At 39.4% G+C, this 20,634-nt stretch overlaps 1 protein-coding gene across 2 annotated transcripts in view; it reads left to right on the top strand.

Moving 5' to 3' along the window:
* LOC126190761 (uncharacterized) overlaps positions 1 to 20,634 on the top strand; it is a 484,901-nt gene that overhangs the window by 457,279 nt on the left and 6,988 nt on the right. For both annotated transcript variants that reach the window (XM_049931276.1, XM_049931277.1), the window contains 2 exons: positions 3,339 to 3,437; positions 20,303 to 20,446. In XM_049931276.1, the coding sequence (XP_049787233.1) occupies positions 3,339 to 3,437; positions 20,303 to 20,446 (243 nt within the window). The remainder of the gene's footprint in view (positions 1 to 3,338; positions 3,438 to 20,302; positions 20,447 to 20,634) is intronic.

The raw sequence follows: 20,634 nt of genomic DNA on the forward strand, positions 1-20,634 counted from the left end.
GTTTATAATTCTGTTTTCATGTGACCAGAAGCCCTGTTCCTCCTGCCACCGAACTTCACTAATTCCCACTATATCTAGCTTTAACCTATCCATTTCCCTTCTTAAATATTCTAACTTACCTGCCCGATTCAAGGATCTGACATTCCATGCTCTGATCCATATAACTCCAGTTTTGTTTCTCCTGATAACGACATCCTCCTGAGTAGTCCCAGCCCGGAGATCCGAATGGGGGACTATTTTACCCCCATAATATTTTACCCAAGAGGATGTCATCACCATTTAACCATACAGTAGAGCTACATGCCCCTGGGAAAAATTATGGCTGTAGTTTCCCCTTGTTTCAGCCATTCACAGTACCAGCACAGCAAGGCCATTTTGGTTGATGTTACAAGGCCAGATCAGTCAATCATCCAGACTGTTGCCCCTGCAAATACTGAAAAGGTTGCTGCCCCTCTTCAGAAGCCATACGTTTGTATGGTCTGTCAACAGATACCCCACCATTGTGGTTGCACCTATGGTACCGCTATCTGGGGAGCAGATAATATCCATACAATATTTGTTATCTGTGGGTGGATAAATAAGTAAATAAATAACTAAAAATAAATTAAATTATGATCAGCTTTGCACCTCTACAAGATGCATCTTAAAGTGATTAACATTCTTTTAGCCTAAGAGCTTCTCCCCACCATTTACGTCAAATGTAAACAAACAGTGCACTAAAAGCAGTAGTCATTTAAAATTAAGGGGATAGCAGAACTATGCAAGAAGCTGGAAGGTGGTTGAGTGGCAGCAGACAAGGCTTAACTTGTCACCTGAGGATTTACCTTCGAGTGGCACGAAACTGGTCATTACTTTCAGTAGAAAGTATTTCACAGCTAGTGTGGACTATTTCTTTCAAAATGTGGAACTTCATGGTTTCCCACAGTTTAAAATAACATTCCTTGTGTATGTTCCTATTTACTCTTTTCCCTTTGAATCCTACAGCTTTTATTTTCCTGAAGAATTTTATGCCATTGGCTATGGATCCAAGTGGAGTGGACATTAGTTATGGCCAACTTTTAATTAAGCTGTTGCTTGGAATTAATCCTGTTGACAAACTTGTTAGTAAAAATAATAGTTGATCACCTTATTAAAAGCACATCAATTGTATCATGAAAATTATTCCTTATACATTACACAAATGGCACCTGAACATGTTTGTTTTGCCATTTGTGTTCAGTGTAGAGCAAATAACTTTGTCTTTTATATCACTAATTCCAACACAATTTTCATTCAGTTGATTAACATCTGAAATGAATCCAGTAGTTCTTGTTCCAGCTTCATCCTGATGGATAATCACTCGAATCAGTGTTTGTGAGATGATGTCGTTAGTGATTGCACTGGAACTTGCATACAGAGCAAAAAGTTGAATCCAGTTACATTGGAGAGGAACAAACATTAGAGTAAGATTCAGAACTTCATTATTACAATCGTTTGGAGTCTGTTCTCCCAAATTAACAAAGTGTTACTTAATTACAGCCTTTGTTGAAGCTTAAGTTCATAAAGAAATCTGCAGGCATAAGCATTTGTTATCATCAACTTTTGCCAAAATAGTTCTCAGGTGCTTCCACAGAATATATTTTAATTCTGTATCAGCCACTAAGACGCTTTACTAAACTCTAGGATTGTGTATTTGAAGAGAGCAGCAAGCACATGCTATCCAGAACAAATTGTTCAATTTTCATTTTTTAACATTGCCTCAATTATGATTTTCTGTTTCTTATTGAGTTTATAATAAGATTGGGATTTGGCAGAGCCATCTTCTACTTTGTCTGCAAGTTGCTTTCACAGTAAATTGTAGTTTAGGAGTTTTCTCTGTTTGTTTCTTAATCACACAACTCTTAGTTTCTTACAATTTATTTTTTAAGTAAAAATGTTGTTAATGTCATAGTGATTCATTGTGTAAAATTTGTTGCATGGAAGTTGACATTACAACTTCTTCTGTGGTTTCTTCTTCTTCTTCTTCTTCTTCTTCTTCTTCTTCTTCTTCTCTGCCACAGCTTTTCTTATGTGGTTGTCTTACTTATGATTTTCCCCAGAATGGTGTTCTTGGATAGGTATTTTGGTAAACACGGAAAAGCTCCTTCCTTCAGAGACAATCTTTCTCTTCAAATTTCAATGTGTTTACCATCAATGACAAATTTCCTTTTTAAGTTTATCTTTAATGTGTGAATCATAGACAGAACAATTGTGAGTGAAATCTCAGCTCTTTTCATGGAATTGCTCTTGCCCATTCTGTTTTTTGAAGGTAAGGAAATGTTTACTTTTACTTTCTCTGTAGCCAGATCAGCATGCTGGAATGAAATGTGGCCATTATTTCTTCTTCTTCTCCTCCTTCTCATCCTCCTTGCTCTCCTCCTCTTCCTCTTGCATATATAAGTAACCAGAAGACCTAGCATTACTTTCTCACTGCAGCTTTCACATACTCAGCATTCACACATAATAATATAAGTAAAACCATGAAAGAAGTGCAGACAGTTTCAGTGGTCACCATCCACGGAATCAGGAAACAGTGCTGTTAGTAGTTTAATGACAGTATTATTAAAAGGATAGATCGCTACTCATGAAACAGAGGAGAGGCTGAGCCGCCCACACCAAAATGCTATTAATTGTGTGAACTTTCTGCCAAAAGGAAAATTCTGTCTCATGCTCTAGAGTATATTTTCTTCTGAATTTGTTTTTATTCAGCCAGTCTTTAGCTTTTCGTGTCTTAAAATGCAAGTTTGCTGGGAAACCTTACCCTTATCTTTCAGATTATGGTCTATAACGAGTTAGTCATATCTTTTTCCTTGTGATTAGTACTTCAACTACCAAATACCTGATACTCAATGAGTAGAAGTGTGTAAATTACAAGACAAAATACAGAAGCTGTATTTATTGTAAAAAAGTAAACAGTACAGTCTCTTACATCAGTTTTTACATAAAAAAGTTAAAAAACTAAAAACCACTTTTGAATGCTTTTAAAGGTAAGTATTTGTTTTCCTTACCTTCATTTCTGGGTGGATTGTATTAAATATTAAGCCTATAAAACAGTATATTTAATTTATTGATGAGACACAAAGATAAAGTTGTTTGTGTATGTTATGAATAAAACTGACACCATTAGGCTGTTGTGCGACAGTCCTGTCTGTAATGGTTATGTTTTCCTACTCAGTATGATTTGTGGCATATCTTCTCAACCTAAAAACTGAGGATTCAGTACATTTTTTTTAAATAAGCAAGATAATTTGTAACGAATCTGTTGATGGATAATAAAAATGCCTACTATAATAAAATTGCTTTTCTCTAAAAATTTCCAGGCAATTCATGATGGAATTAACTGCCGACAATATCAAGAGCAAGTGAAACAGCAATCAGAGACCAATGCTGAAGCTCGAAGAACCAGGGAGATGCTTGAGGTATATTTCTTAGAATAAGATCAAGTAATAACTTGTCTTGATTTTTTGGAAGTAAGTAAATAAAGCTGAAAATAGTTACAAGTTTCGAGGTTAAAAATATAGTAAACAGAAGAAAAGTTCTAAAAATTATAATGGGATAATCTTAATCTTCTCTGTCTCTCTTTCCCCCTTCACCCCTAAATGAAATATTTAGCTATTTAGTTATTGACAAATTGGGAGAATATTTGATCGAAGATGATTATTGTAACAAAATTATTTTGCATTGCTACGTGGAAGGTGGAAAACTGAGGGGTCATACTGTGCAAATTGAACCAGTTGAACTACGAGAATGTAATTGTTTCTCACAAATCTCTGCCACAGTAAAAAGAGTTTTAGGATTTTATGTTCTTTGTTGTTGTTGTTGTTGTTGTTGTTCTTGTTGTCTTCAGTCCTGAGACTGGTTTGATGCAGCTCTCCATGCTACTCTATCCTGTGCAAGCTTCTTCATCTCCCAGTACCTACTGCAACCTACATCCTTCTGAATCTGTTTAGTGTATTCATCTCTTGGTCTCCCTCTACGATTTTTATCCTTACACTGTCCATTCCATTCAACTGCTCTTCCAAGTCCTTTGCTGTCTCTGACAGAATTATAATGTCATCTGCAAACCTCAAAGTTTTTATTTCTTCTCCATGGATTTTAATACCTACTCCGAATTTTTGTTTCCTTTACTGCTTGCTCAATATACAGATTGAATAACATCGGGGAGAGGCTACAACCCTTTCTCACTCCCTTCCCAACCACTGCCTCCCTTTCATGTCCCTCAACTCTTATAACTGCCATCTGCTTTCTGTACAAATTGTAAATAGCCTTTCGCTCCCTGTATTTTACCCCTGCCACCTTCAGAATTTGAAAGAGAGTATTCCAGTCAACATTGCCAAAACTTTCTCTAAGTCTACAAATGCTAGAAACGTAGGTTTGCCTTTCCTTAATCTAGCTTCTAAGATAAGTCGTAGGGTCAGTATTGCCTCACGTGTTCCAATATTTCTACGGAATCCAAACTGATCTTCCCCGAGGTCGGCTTCTACCAGTTTTTCCATTCGCCTGTAAAGAATTCGCGTTAGTATTTTGCATCCGTTACTTATTAAACTGATTGTTCAGTAATTTTCACATCTGTCAGCACCTGCTTTCTTTGGGATTGGAATTATTATATTCTTCTTGAAGTCTGAGGGTATTTCGCCTGTCTCATACATCTTGCTCACCAGATGGTAGAGTTTTGTCAGGACTGGCTCTCCCAAGGCCATCAGTAGTTCTAATGGAATGTTGTCTACTCCTGGGGCCTTGTTTCGACTCAGGTCTGTCAGTGCTCTGTCAAACTCTTCACGCAGTATCGTATCTCCAATTTCATCTTCATCTACATCCTCTTCCATTTCCATAATATTGTCCTCAAGTACATTGCCCTTGTATAGACCCTCTATATACTCCTTCCACCTTTCTGTTTTCCTTTCTTTGCTTAGAACTGGTTTTCCATCTGAGCTCTTGATATTCATACAAGTGGTTCTCTTTTCTCCAAAGATCTCTTTAATTTTCCTGTAGGCAGTATCTATCTCACCCCTAGTGAGATAAACCTCTATATCCTTACATTTGTCCTCTAGCCATCCCTGCTTAGCCATTTTGCACTTCCTGTCGATCTCATTTTTGAAATGTTTGTATTCCTTTTTGCCTGCTTCATTTACTGCATTTTTATATTTTCTCCTCTCATCAATTAAATTCAATATTTCTTTTGTTACCCAAGGATTTCTACTAGCCCCAATGTTTGTTGTTTATTAGAAATTTCTTTATTTATTAGAAATTTCTTTATTTATTAGAAATTTAGTCACACTATTAAAAACTATTATGTAATTAGGCTTTACTGGTGGGAATAAAACTTATGGTACTGTAGCACCATCACTGCTTTTTACATGGCTGAGTAAAATAATGCCACTGCTGCAGCTAATGCAAGAGGCCATGGAAGTAGGTCAGACTAGAGATGGCAAGATGCAGTTATATCAGCGGCTACCTGCTGATAAGGCAAGTACTGATTCCAAAGTCTTGAGGCAGTTACCACATGCTGTAACAGAGCAGAGGCATCACATGCGTAATATCATTGATGCAGCAGAAGGGCAGAGCCACCATTGTGACCTGGTTGCTTCACATTCGACTCAAGGTTCTGCTGTGACTTACACGATAGAAACCAGTGCTGCAGCAAAACAAAGATGGACCAAGTCTGTATAAATACTTGTCATATTTAGTCAACAGTGGTCTGCAGCTTCCAGTCCCAAAGGGAGAGGGGGGGGGGATTGTGGAAGCTAGAAAGGATCTACAATGGTCTACAACTGTATGTGGGTTACCATGTTACTGCCTCTCAACTGTCCCGCTGCTAGCTACATCCCTGCTGATTTGCATTGAGACAAGTGCTACAGACTTAGAGCCTTGCAACTAGCAGACAGCTGTCACTGGCCTCCTGCCCTGTGGGTTTACAGTTCAATCATGGGGCTGTACAGCCACTCGGCCACCATAACTTGTGCAGGCAAACTCATTGTTGCCTGCTGCTGTTCTTGTGGGCAGACACTGATGCTGCTGTGAGCCATCGCATCCTTGCTGGGTCCACCAAATGAGATTGCTCTAGTTTATTGAGTAACACGCGAATTTTCTAACAATGATGTTTTCATGCTGATACATCAGCACACATTGCTCCACTGCTACCCCACACAGGGATGTGTACTACTGGTTTCATGACACTAACAGCTCAGTACCACAGCCTGTTGTGGATGTCAACCACTCCCAACCATTACAAGTGGTAGCAGAAGTGGGATTAATGACTGTAACTGGATCCAGGACAATGTTGCTATCCGCAGTGTGCAGCATCTAAATCCACTGGGGTGAGTGAGCCCACTTAAGACCAATCTATAACATAGATTCCTAAGTCCTGTGAACATCATATAGCTGTTACAGAGCAAGTTTCCACTACAAGAGTGTCAAGAGGGCTCACTCACAAGCATCAGAGACCGCACTTTAAGTACAAATCTTACTTAGTAGACTTCCTCTTACACTGCTGGGTTACATATTACTATTCTATTTAATAGCTTGTTAGTTCACATGGAACACACATCACATCATGCCTTTACTTTTTTACTTCCTGCTAGTCATTTGTCAATTTGTCATTGATCATTTTCCCTATATACTTACAACCTGTTTCTTGGTGTCATTGTCCTAAGTTCTAGGGAATACATTCCTCATCAACATTCACTTTACAGTATCTCCATTCACCCACTACAGTTATCACCACCTTGGAATCTCTCCTCATGTAGCTTTATCAAACATCCCTCAAGGATTCGAAGCCTTGCTCATTATCCTAAACATATTTCACTACTATGCATGTTACCATGTTCTTACACGCGGGTGCACGCACGCACCAAAAATGTCCAATAAGGAATTCTTTCACTCTTAATAAATTATCCTTAACATACCACCTTTAAAGATACATGGAAGGTGGACTGACTCTAGTAAACTCCTAAGCTTAGTATCTTGTTTGTCTACCCATTGGTTTTTTAACCCCCAGTATTGGGACATCTTTCAGAGCTTTCCCCCTGTAACAACAGTTCCTCTTTTCCTTTCCTAGAAAGCATACTTCCGGACCTGTCCTCACACATGAACCACATATGGTACCATCACACACAGTACTTCAAAACATTGTCCCACTTATCACTCTCATTGTAGTGCTCATCACAAACTGAATGTCTCCAGGAATACTTGATTTTCTGGTACTCCTTGCCCACCCAAAGTAACTTGCCCACCCAAAGTAACTTTCTGGTGCTTAGTGGCACTATATCATATGAATTAAGCCTTAGCATACTTGTAAGCAGTTTAACTGATTTGTCCCATATGGCAGATGTATCTTATGACATCTCTAAATTGGTAACAGTTTCCCATTGCTGAAGGTTTACTCTCTGGTTTGCCTCGTACCCTTCACCTACTTTACACTCGCCATGCATACCAGACTGTGGTGACATTGTAAACAGCTTGCAACTCACATCAGCAGTTCGCTCTACAAGGCTGTGATCTAGTCCTTGCATTAATGCAACACTGCGAACCTCAGGCCCACTCTCCTCAACAGATTTAGCCCTATTGGCTCTATCTTCAACTGCATGAACACATCTCCTCTTCCTTACTCTGTGTTCAGCCTGCTTCTAAGGAAATATATGTATGCGTCTGTATAATTTTGACCACAACCTCTGCTACACAACTATCAAAAGCTTCTTTGCATTTCTCATAACATCTAAAATAACAACATCACCAGCAGTTCCACTCTGTATATCATGAAAATCATCAGCACATGCTCTTCCCTGTCCATCTGGGTCAGGCACCTTGGTTTCTAAACAACACTCATTATACCCCAGTGGGATAGACACTAATGCACTTGCATAACCCACGTTGCTATCCACTCACTTATTCACTTTGGTACAGACAACACTCATTCTACCCCAGAATCCACATGATATCAGAGCTGCTATTTCTATATTATTTTACTTGACTTTAACAATTTTATTATTCTGTACATTGTGTAAACTGTAAGGAATTTGCAAAATGTCACTATTCTGACTAATTGCTTCATCTTCCCACTCAACAACTTGTCCCAATAGTTGTCAAATACTGTCTTACCCCTTACCAGAGTGACAGTTTCAACTACATTAACAGTTCTTGAATGTATTGCATGAAGTGGCAAACTATCCCCAGACCTATCCTGCTCCCTTCCAGTTTTCTCCTTCGCCTTCCTCTCTGCTTCCTCTCCCTCCATTATTTCCATCATCTCTAAAATCATCCTATTCCTCATGTCCTGATGTCGATTTTCAATCCAAGAATCATCAAATCTTCTCTGCACCTCCTCTGTAAACTCCAGTTTTGCATTAAGCCATTTCCTTTTGCCTTTCCTCAAGTGCTTCCAGTCTCTCAGACAACTTTGCATTATCCACTTGTAACTTATCCACTTTGGCTTTTACAATTTTTAATGCCTGCGTTTTATAAACAACGCACACAAAAATGCTAAGAATGCTTGAATGTACTATTGTTGCAAATTTCTCACTATTTTTCGTGCTTACCTACAGGCCATATTCCTTGCTCTATACCTTTGGCCTTTCAAAACAGTGCAAACTACAATCCTCATACTCTGGTTCCCTGAGAATTCCATCCAATAAATGCAGCAAAATAAATTCAAATTACAAGAACATGTAACTGTAACACAATTGTATTACTTCTCAGAACTTTACCTCAGTGGCTACTCATTAGCTTCACCTTGTGATTCATTACTTGTGGTTAACAGCTTGTATACTACTAGTGAGTAAGCTACACCTCGAGCTTGTGATAACACCTCTTGCAAAAATCAATATTCTTATTTCCACATCCACAGAAATCTGCCTGTGTTTACCTGCCCCATACTGAGCCCATAAATATAATTACTTATCTGATGAAAGACTCCCCTGGCTTGCCATGATACTCACAGTCAAGCAAAATTACTGCACTCTCTTCACCACATGTTGATGACACTGCAACCCTACACAAGTTTTGTGAATTGTGTTCGATTCATCTCATGACGCACATTTGGTTTGCGTACAGGAGACATGTCAAAAATTTATGAAATAATTACTATGAGTTTTATATTAATAAATAATAGCAGTATAATAAATAACAACACTATAAGGATAACACATTGTACCCAGCTCAAATTTCCGGTTTGTCCCACATGAATTCATCCACTCGCACTTCAGTGTCAGTACCTCATATAGCTTTCTTTTAAGTGAACCTAAATTCATCTGCATCTTCTTCATCCACAGATGGCAGTTGTATGTGTTGTTGCTCGTTCTGCTGTCAACAAATGATGTGGTGATGGGGTAAAAGGTCCCACTGCTGATGTCAAATGAAGCCAACCCCAGGGGTTGGGAGGGCTTCAATGCAGGATGGCTGGCAGCCAGGAGCTGTGGCAAGGTTGTGGTCTGGTGGTGCCCCGGCGGAAGAAGGCTATCATAATAAACACTTAAGTTCACTCATGCATTTGTCCTCTGCCTACGTAAAGTAGTGACCGTGCCCCTCTCGTTACTTGTCAAGGTCCAGATGGCTGATGTGTTAATCAGCATCCAGCCAGCTAGCTGTGAAACATGTGCCCAGGATTACTGATGCCAGTGCCCTATATGCAGCACGTGACCTGGCTATGTGACTCACATCACAAGCACATTGTATCAGAATGCTTGAAGGTGGTTAGAATTCTTTCAGCGGTAGCCAGCTCCTCAGGAAATGGCTGAGTTGAGTAAGAGCATGAGGTTGGGTGCTGCCTACACTGATAATGCTAGAAGGCACTGCTGTGTCTGGGACTTGCCTCACTGCTCCCCTGAGCAGGAGTCCAGCTCACTGATGGAGTGGTCCGAGTTATCTCTGCTTTGCGGTGGTATCAAGTCTGGCTGGTGAAATTAGCTTATGAGGCAGATACCACGACGGAGATCCAAACTTGTGGCTGCTGCTGGTGGCTCCATGTCATCTCCTCATCAGGCAGACCAGGCTGCGAATGAATCTGCTACCAAAATGACATCTAATTATAGAGGATAGTGGTCGCCTGTTATGTCAGCATGCCACTTCTAGTCTCATTCTTGACCAAACCACTGAAGCCTGTTGCTGGAGACATCTTCTTGCATTTACTGCAAGAACAGTGTCTTATTGCTGTGCTGTCAGGTTTTGCAGAGCTGAGCCTGACCTGTCTCATAATGAATCAACAATCCTCTTACTGCAATTGGAATGCCAACACCTTGCACTTGCCAGCTACCAGTGGCTGCTGTATATAGTCTGACAGACCTGACCACAAAATAGTAGAATCGCAACACTGTGAAAACATGATTTGTCAAGGACATTTGTTTGATGGAAAGAGTTTTCCAGTATTACTTTTACTTTCCTGTATGATGAGTCAATTGAGTTATGTTAATGGGTGAAAAGTGAGGGAAATCCAGAACACCTATAGCTGCTTGGGAGGGATGCATTTCTGCAGAACAGTTGCTTCAACACATGCAGTAGTACTGAGATAGCCAGCACCACAAAGTCTCAGTCGTGTCACAATATTTAACACCTTGGTGGCTCAGCACCTTGGTGTCACAGTCTCTGCTCTGTGCAGTCTCATCTTTGTTAGATAGAGAACCACCAAGCCACATGAAACTCAAGTATACCAACTGCCAATGGACTAGATTACACACAGCCAGTAAGGAATAGTTAAGCAATATTCGGTATAGGCACTCCTGGTAAGCATAAGAAATTTATTGAGTAAATCTATTTATTGTTAAGTAGTCATTAGGAATGGGTGAATAAAAAATCTACTAGTATACTTTGCTAGTTTACAAGAGGTAGTTTTTATGGAATAATGGTCATGGTGTGTAAAGGAGATAGGCCAGTGGTATCGTAATAGGAGTGCCGTTTAGGTTAAGTACACAGCAGTGAACATTGTGGTATAAGATGACTATTGTAAGGGGAAAGCTGAATGTACTCTTCGGAGTTATCAAGCTGTAGGATCTGGGGGTGGATCTACAAAAAAGTGAAGGTGTGTAGCAGCACCACTATTTTTCTACCACGACTAAGTAAAAAAATGCCACTGCCACAGCTAATGCAAGAGGCCATGAAAGCGGATCAGGCTGGAGCTGGCAAGATGCAGTTACATCAAGGGCTACTTGATTATATGACAAATACTGGCCCCAAAATGTCGAGGTGATTCCCACAGGCTGGAAATGAGCAGAGGTCCACAGTTACAATAGCACTGACATAGCAGAAAGGCAGACCACTGTGGCATTTCTGGCCTGGTTGCTTCGTGTCTGAGCCATAGTTTTGTGCTGTGGCTGACATGATAGAAAAGAAAAGGATGCTGCAGCAAAACAAGTAAGGGTCAAGTCTGTATAAATACTTGTCATTTTTAGTTAAAGGTATTGCAGTCTGCCATCCAGTCACGGGAGGGGGGGGTTTCTATCCTCTGCAAGTCATCACGTGTGAGCAAGTCACCACCTCTAGACTATCACTGCTAACTGTGTCCCTGGTCCCTGCTGTTTGCATTGAAGCCAGCACTGCAGACTTAGTGCCCTCCAACAGCAGGCCACCTAGGGGCCTACTTCAACTGCTGCCAGCCTTGTACCCTGTGGGTCTACAGTTCAAACCCAGGGCCGTGTAGCCACTCAATCACCACTGCTTGTGTAGGCAGACTCCCTGCTACCTGCCCTGCGTTGCTCATGTGACAGACATTGATGCTGCTATGAGCCATGTCATCCATGCAGCATTCATGGTGTGATTTGGTGCACCTCAGCAGTCTTTAGTCTGCAGTGCAAGCACAGTCCTTGACACCCAGTGCTGTGATCATTGCCCTGCAAGTTCACTAGTGTCATCACTCTACTGGCCATGCGACAATTCCAGTGGTTGCACCTCTTCACAGGCCACCTACAGTTTACAACCTGGGGATGCTGACTTCTCTGAGCATAATTGCGCAACTGCTTTAGTTTCTCGAGTATTAAATGAATATTCCAACAACGATGTTTTCATGTTGATATGTCAGATGATTACCAGCCAACCATTCACTGCTCCACTGCTACCCATGTGATATGTTATTTTATATCACTTGGGGATGATGCGAGGGATTCTGGTAACACATCACATATGGAAAGGTCTAAGGGATGTGGATGTGGGGTCAGATAGCATTCCATGTTGAAACTGTGCATGTGCGTGCGTGCGCGTGTGAGATAGTTAGGATGTAGGATGTGTTGCAGGACAGGTGGGATGTGTCAATATTTTAACAGCAGGTCAGGGTGCTGAAGGACATATAATTCAAAGAAGTGTAGAAATTCAACTTTAGAGCAGCTGTAGTGTATACAAAGGTCTTCTAGCTGTTTGAGGATGTGTGGGAAATTTATGAACTGGTATGGGATTTGGCCGGGGGAAGTTAGCCAAGTACAGAAAGTGAGAAGAACTGTATGTTGTTGAGGAATTTGAGGAAGTGTTGGAACTTTAAAGTAGTAAAGGACCATGCAAAGCACTAGCAGAAATCCACGCAACATTTACATGGGTGAGGATGGCACAGATGAGGCATTTGTGTGTGTGGGTGATAGCTGGTGGATCTGTTTCCTCTGTTTAGCTAATTATAAGTTTTAGTCTGTTACTGTCTTAATTTTTGGAGGCTAGTAACTGGGGATTGCACATAGGTTTTTAAGTGTTAGTCCTACTTATATTAGTGTTTTGTGTAGGTGAAATGGACAGTTTGGGACTGTTAAGTAGACATCTGGAGGGCAAAAAGAATATACAGTTTTCCCCATAATTATTGCCAGGCATTTTTCCATGTTAATGGGGATGCCTCATACGTTGCAGCTGGAGGTCAGGTTTTCAAAGAGTACTTATTTTGAAGGTATCTAAATGTGTCCACTTACTTTTTTTAAAATACAAATGACAAATTATTTTTTAAGAATGCAGAACCCTGAGGCTGTGACACTGAATAAAAAAATTTCGGGCCTCCAGCTGCATCACTAAGTAAATACAATTACGCAAGCTTTCGGCCGAGCAGTGACTGTCCATTGTCAAGTGCTACGATTGCCATTGGGCTGCCAGTAGGCCCTTATATATGCTAGTTGCTGACTGTGATATCACTGGTGCTTGCTGCATCATCATATATGGGCATACATTAACTGTGTGTTCAGCGTGCCCACTTCAACCATGTGATTACTGGAACTCATTCTCTGCTGAGGCTGCAGGCTGCCATCTCTATTAAGGTTGTTATTGTTGATTTTTACTTCAATGGCTTCTTGAGTTACACAGTTCCAGAAGCCACTAATGTGAATGACAACAGAGTCTTCAAATTTGATCCAGTGACCATTTTCTGAAGCATGCTAAACTAAAGTGAATTTCTCAGGGCAGTATAGATGATAAAACCTCTCACATTCCTTCCTGCATTGATTGTGCTACACTGCATAGTATTTGTATGATGTAAGACTTGCCACGTTCGCTAGGTATCTGGTAGACATCAGGTGTCCTGAGTCTTTCTGCATCTTCAACTAGTCTCAATAACTGCCACATTTTTGTTGGAGGTATGGAAATTGATTTTATCTTGTGCCCCTTAAGCAGATGGCTTGTCTTGCCCAACACGAAGCCACAGAATGGCAAGAAAGCAAGATTCTTTTCCTGCTGCTCATTGGTGATCTTATTGTGATTCTTGCTCAAAATCACTTACTTTATTTGATGAACATTGTAGCCATTGTTCCTGAAGATCTGGCATAGGTGGCTCAACTGGTGGGGCAGGCTATAAGCATCTGATATCATTCTTGCACGATGCACCAATGTTTGTAATATACCACTCTTCTGTGCTCGGTGATGATAGCTGATGGTGCACAAGAAAGATTGGTATGATAGGTTTTCTATAATGCTGTAGCCATGGGATCCATTTCATTTTCAGCAGCCAAAGACATCAAAGGAAGGGCAATGTGCTGTCTTTTTCTACCTCCATGGTGAACTGGATGTTACTGTTAATACTGTTAAAGATGCAGCAGGTCTCAGAAGACTTGGGGTCTGCAAAATATCTTGCAAGTGTGGCCAGTCTTATGTCGGACATATGTTACACACTGTAGGGAAGTACAGGGAGGAACACAGCAGGTTTTATGCCTACACTACCCCAAGAAATCCGCTTTAGCTGAGCATGCTTTAGAAAATGATCACTGGATCAAATTTGACAAAACTACTGTTGTGGCACATGCTAATGCCCATATATGCTGATGTCACGAGCACCAGTGATGTCACAGCCAGCAGCTGTCGTATGTAAGGGTCCACCAGTAGCCCTCTGGCAGTCATACCACTTGACGGTGGCCAAGGAGTACTTGCCTGAAAGCTCATGTAATTTTAATTACTTGTGTGGCTGGAAACCTTTGAACTTTTTATTCATAAACAATACTATTCTCACCATTTCCGTTCACGATCAGTGCAAATTTAGAAGCATACACTAATATGAAGTGTCCCATGTGAGACTTTATAATATGTATGGTACAGAGACCTTGCAGTGCCAATAAATCCAAAACTGTATACTACAGCAAAATATGGATGTTTTATAGCATATTTTGCTACTGTCAGAACGTACTTTTTTTTGCATAAGTTAGTGCAATGTAGCCATTTCATTCATAAATGTTATTTCACCTGTGCATTTTTGTATAAGATCATTGTAAAGTTGTTTGATGATGCAGGACCTTAAATACTAAGTAGTGAGATCAGCTCTAGATGGGAACAGGAGTCAGTAAACTGATGATGTTAAGCAACAAAAGAATTGTTGCTGTGTGTTATCTGAAGATGGCCACTAGTCTCATGGTTGTAATACAGTGAAACCCCCTATTTCACATTTTCATGTGGTCCACACATAAAAAAAAAATGCAAAATTGAGGAAAATGTTAACCCCCCTCCCCCAAAACAGATCAAAAATACATGTAATTGGCATATATGATTAAAAATTGCTGTCCTCTCCAATATTAGTATAAAATCTTTGTAAGTGGAGAAAATTAAATATACAATACAAAGTTTACACAATAATTTGTCGTAATGAATTTCATGAATTGTTAAAAAAATCAGAAATGTATAACAGCAAGTAAAAACTCATTAAAAAATAGAAATTGGTAACTGGGTACAAGTCAATTGAGCTATTTTCTGACATGCTATGACCGCAAATTATAAGTTCAAAACGCATGTTTTTGAGAGATCATCATTTGTGCTCACAAAGAAAAAAGCAAAAATTGATAACCATTTGAATTAAATCAAAACCACCATAGCAGCTAAGTTGTTAAACCATAAGCATAAATGTGGACATCTGCTTAGCTTTGTCACCATTGCTGTTACTGTTTAATGTTTTTCTTATGAGCTGCACTTCATATCCTCACCACCATTAAAGTTTTATTTTAGGCTTGATGAGAGAAACACAGACATGAAAAAAAGAGTTTACTTTGTGAACTGACGTTACTAGCATATGAGAAGTTGGCTCAGTGAATTTCTGTACACTGTGTAAAATGTAAATCTGAAAGAAAGCTCCAGCACTACAGTTTCACTTCATGCTCTCTATCACTGCTGCCAATCTTTATGAGCTACAGAGTGTGACGTGCGTGGTGCAAAGTACATACATGACTAGTGTATATAGTTGTTGCAATTGTATCGTGTCAAATTTGAACAGGAAAGTCTTTAAGTGTGCTATAATGAGACCCGTGTTCTATTTCTGTGTGACATCTCTGTCAAGCATATCATCTGCACAAAAAGTATATTTTCAGCACTTCACAAAGTACTCTCAGCCCTTCATACACTCCCATTGTTGATAGGCCACTCCCCTCTCCACACTTCCAGTAGGTAAGCTCATTTACATTTGTTAAGTGTGGTGTCGTGGCTGGGCTGGCTATTGGGTGACTTAACAAGTCGCCAGCCAATAAGAGTTCACTAGCCAGAAATGGATGCGTTTCCTCAATTATGACAGAGTATATTCTCTGAGACTAAGTGTTTGCATTTAAAGGTTGACAATTGATATTGTTGCTGAATACAGTACACAGAAATAAATGCAGAAATATGAGATTGAGTTATAAGTGGCACAAGAAAAGGTGGTGACCGGGCCACTTCATTGCATATTGGCTTGGTCCAGAACACTTCAAGTCGACTGTCTTGTTTTTCCATTACCACTGTAACCTAGCAGTAGTTGTATCATAACTGCATCATGAAACTAAATGTTGCAAGTTGTGTTGGCAACACCAATTGTGGATTATGTCAGCATTTCCTCTCCCATGTCTCCCCTGTCCACAATGCCCTAAAATGTTCCTCTAACTCCACCATCACTCGTGGTGCAAACCATCAGTCTTTTGTGCCACTTATAACTTGTTCAGTCACATAACATGTCAATAGGAAGAATACAGGCTGAAGTCAAGTGAGACACTTAGTAAGAACTTATAATCAAGGTAAACCTTACTAGGGAGAAATGTAAAATCAGGGAATTTTTAGCATTGATCTTATGGGTTTTTCACCGGAGCTACAAATTTATGGTGTAGAATTGTGAAAAACATAAAATTGGAGAACATAAAACTGAAGTTCCACCATATTATGTGTTTGTTTTAAGATGTAGCAGCCAACCCAACAAAAACACAATGAATTACTATTCTGGAAAATCTTACACAGTTACAATGAACCTGTTCATAAGTGGTGAAATTTACACTTATTTTGAATACAAGTAATAAAAGATCAGGTATGGTAAATGTGCTTTGAGACCCTAAACTGTGAAGATAATGGAAAGATAAAGTTTTTCTGAATTACTAGCACTGTTTTTGTAGCAGCAAAAACAATATATCTCGTTCGTATATCATCAGTAAAGAATAAGAAACACTCTTTTATGACAAAAATAATGATAAAAATAAAATATTAAGTATTTTCATCAACAAAGCTTTATGACAGTGAATGCACAAGTGAGTAAAGTTGTCTTAACACATTCTACGACACAAATTGATAATAAAAGAAGAAATTGTAAGAGTAGTTCAATAAAGTAAGGTTTTTCTTGCAATTGAACTAAAGCACAAACATGAGATACTGCCTTAGACGTTTGTGTGATGTGTGTTTCCCTCACAACAATTTTTGTACCGTCTCAAAAATAAAAACTTTTGAGGGTTCTGTAAGGTACTGGTGTGGGATTTCACTCTAACTGCTAGTCACCCAAGCAATAAAAATAAAAATTTTGTGGATGATGTATTGCACCTGGATTGGCAGTTCAGTGGACTCTGTAAGAAAAGGGTGTTAAAGGAGCCATTTAGCAGGCTTTTTCACAGTAAATAAATCAAGAAGACAGAATGAGTGATGCCACATTTCCAGGCAAGCCATGTCAGAAAATTATCTGGAAGATACTGACAAAAGAAAACTATTTATACATAAATCCACATTTTCAATTAAATCTCAGCTACAGTGAAAGGGAAATGGGCTCATTATAGATACATTCAGAAACAGCCAAGAGAAAGTCAGACATTACTAACTGCTGGTATGGAAATTCGGGGAGGTCATCAAGATATTCACATCCTCATATACAGGGCGTTACAAAAAGGTACGGCCAAACTTTCAGGAAACATTCCTCACACACAAAGAAAGAAAATATGTTATGTGGACATGTGTCCGGAAACGCTTACTTTCCATGTTAGAGCTCATTTTATTACTTCTCTTCAAATCACATTAATCATGGAATGTAAACACACAGAAACCGAACGTAACAGTGTGACTTCAAACACTTTGTTACAGGAAATGTTCAAAATGTCCTCCGTTAGCGAGGATACATGCATCCGCCCTCCGTCACATTGAATCCCTGATGCGCTGATGCAGCCCTGGAGAATGGCGTATTCTATCACAGCTGTCCACAATACGAGCACAAAGAGTCTCTACATTTGGTACCGGGGTTGCGTAGACAAGAGCTTTCAAATGCCCCCATAAATGAAAGTCAAGAGGGTTGAGGTCAGGAGAGTGTGGAGGCCATGGAATGGGGTCCGCCTCTACCAATCCATCAGTCACCGAATCTGTTGTTGAGAAGCATACGACCACTTCGACTGAAATGTGCAGGAGCTCCATCGTGCATGAACCACATGTTGTGTTGTACTTGTAATGGCACATGTTCTAGCAGCACAAGTAGAGTATCCAGTATGAAATCATGATAATGTGCTTCATTGAGCGTACATACTGACGAAACTAAAATGAGCTCTAACATGGAAATTAAGCGTTTCCGGACACATGTCCACATAACATCTTTTCTTTATTTGTGTGTGAGGAATGTTTCCTGAAAGTTTGGCCGTACCTTTTTGTAACACCCTGTATATTCTGCAAGCCACCATATGGAACATGGTGGAGGATACCTTGTATGACAACTAGTCATTTCTTTTCTTGTCTCACTCACAAATGGAGAAGGAAAGGCAACTGTATGCTGCCATACGAGCCCGATTTCTCTTATTTTGTCTTCAAGGTCCTATGCGAAATGAACATTGGCACCAGTAGAATTGTTCTGCACTCAGCTGCAAATGCCCCTTCTCTTAAATTTTCTCAGTAGTGGTTCATGAAAAGTCTTCCCCTCCAGAGATTACCATTTGAATTCACAACACATCTCCCTAACACTCATATCTGGTAACAAATCTGACAGCATGCCTCTGAGTTGCTTCAGTGTCTTTTTTAAAGCTGACCTGTTGGGGATGCTCTACGCTTCAGTAATGCTCATGAATGGTTGATTTAGTGTTTTATATGTGATCTCCGTTATATATGAGCTACACTTTACCAAAGTTTCCCCAATAACCCAGTTACCTTTCACCTTCCCTGCTACCATATTTGCATGTCCTTTCCATTTCATATTGCTTTGCAATATTACACCCAGATATTTAACAGACATTACCATGTGAAGCAGCACACTGCTAATACTGCATTCAAATATTATAGGCTTGTTTTTGCTACTCATGTGCATAATCTTACGTTTTTCTACATTTAGAGCAAGTTACCATTTATCACACCAAATAGAAATTCTGTCTAAGTCATCCTATGTCCTTCTACAATCATTCAATGACAATATGTTCCCATATAGTACAGCATCATCAGCAAACAGTTGCAGATTACTGCTCATCCTATCTGTCAGATCACTTTTGAAAGGATAACTTCATACCTGTGACTGCATGAATAACATCTGACTACCAAAAGAACATGCCTTGCAAGCCACAATTTTTCTAAGCAGAGCAAGCAGTTAAAGCACATTTTTGGCAGTGAAATATAATAGGTGATGCACTAATTTGTGGTTTATAACAAGGAACTGTAATTGGTTGTAATATGTTGTCATTAGTTGCTGACATTGTAACAGTGGTGTCCAGCATAATGTCAGCTAGTATTTTCAGGTTTATTCAGAATAACAGTCCTGACATGAATGTGACATGTTTAACTATCAATTCAGTTATATAAAGAATGAAAACTTCAGGTTGAAATATCAACTATAGTAGGAAAAGGATAGATTTCTGCATATAAGGAAAAGGATGGATTGCTACTCACTGTGAAGATGACCCATTGAGTTGCACACAGGCACAATGAAAAGACTGTTACAAATTATAGCTTTCAGCCAAAGCCTCCTTCAGCAAAGACTGAAGCTGCTGGTGATAGTGGTCATGTATGTATGAGGTGTGTGCATGAGTGTGTGTTTTCTTCGTTGAAAGCTATAATGTGTAACAGTTGTGCCTATCTGCAACTCAGCACTTGAGTTATACAATGAGACCTGTACATTTCATTTCTCATTTTGAATTTGAAACTAAACTGAACCATGACAAAAATCAACATTGAAAACCATTCAGAAAGTTAAAAAAATACCAAAATAATAACACATTGCAAAACAGATAAATCCACACTGAAAATGAAAATGAGAATTCAGTCAGTCAAAAGTTAATAACAGAAGTAAATATTTTACAAACTTTTTTATTAATAAATGACAGAGATAAATAACTGATAAATAATGCTTTGTAATTTTATACCCACTCTGACCTGATTGTTGAAAATAACTGTCCTGAATACCAGAGATGGAGATCAGTAAGCTACGGTTGTCAGTAGGTAATACAGGCAAACAAAAGTTCATAATTATGGATCAGGTTCCTAGCATGTATTATTTATTGAATTTTATTTTTTATGTTGGTGTCAGCAGTGTTCCAGTTTGCCAAAGTCTAAAGAAGTGATCTTCATAACATTAACCACGTATTACAGAGAACATCTATGTTAGACAGATAAAATTTTCAAATACTTTTGTAGCCATTATTTCAAACTAATTTAATGCTTATGTGCACTTGTTTCATAGGAAATGCTTGAGCGTGGGGAAGCAATGAGCTGTCCCACTTGCGAAGTTGTTTTGATGAAGAAGTGGGGATGTGACTGGTTGAGATGTTCCATGTGCAAGACTGAGATCTGCTGGGTGACGAGAGGACCTCGCTGGGGCCCAGGGGTAAGAAACTACCTGTCTACACACGCAGAGTGATATTTGTCTTCTGTTGTCACCAGAGTAAATGTTTTCTCGTCACATAAATGTTTCCTTATTACAAAACTATAAAATTTTGTTTTCTCACTGCTACACTTAATAGAACTCTTAAATAAGACAATAGTATGAAAAAATTGTGATTTTTGTTGTGTGAG

This window comes from Schistocerca cancellata, chromosome 6 (genome assembly GCF_023864275.1).
Source record: "Schistocerca cancellata isolate TAMUIC-IGC-003103 chromosome 6, iqSchCanc2.1, whole genome shotgun sequence".
Taxonomy (NCBI): domain Eukaryota; kingdom Metazoa; phylum Arthropoda; class Insecta; order Orthoptera; family Acrididae; genus Schistocerca; species Schistocerca cancellata.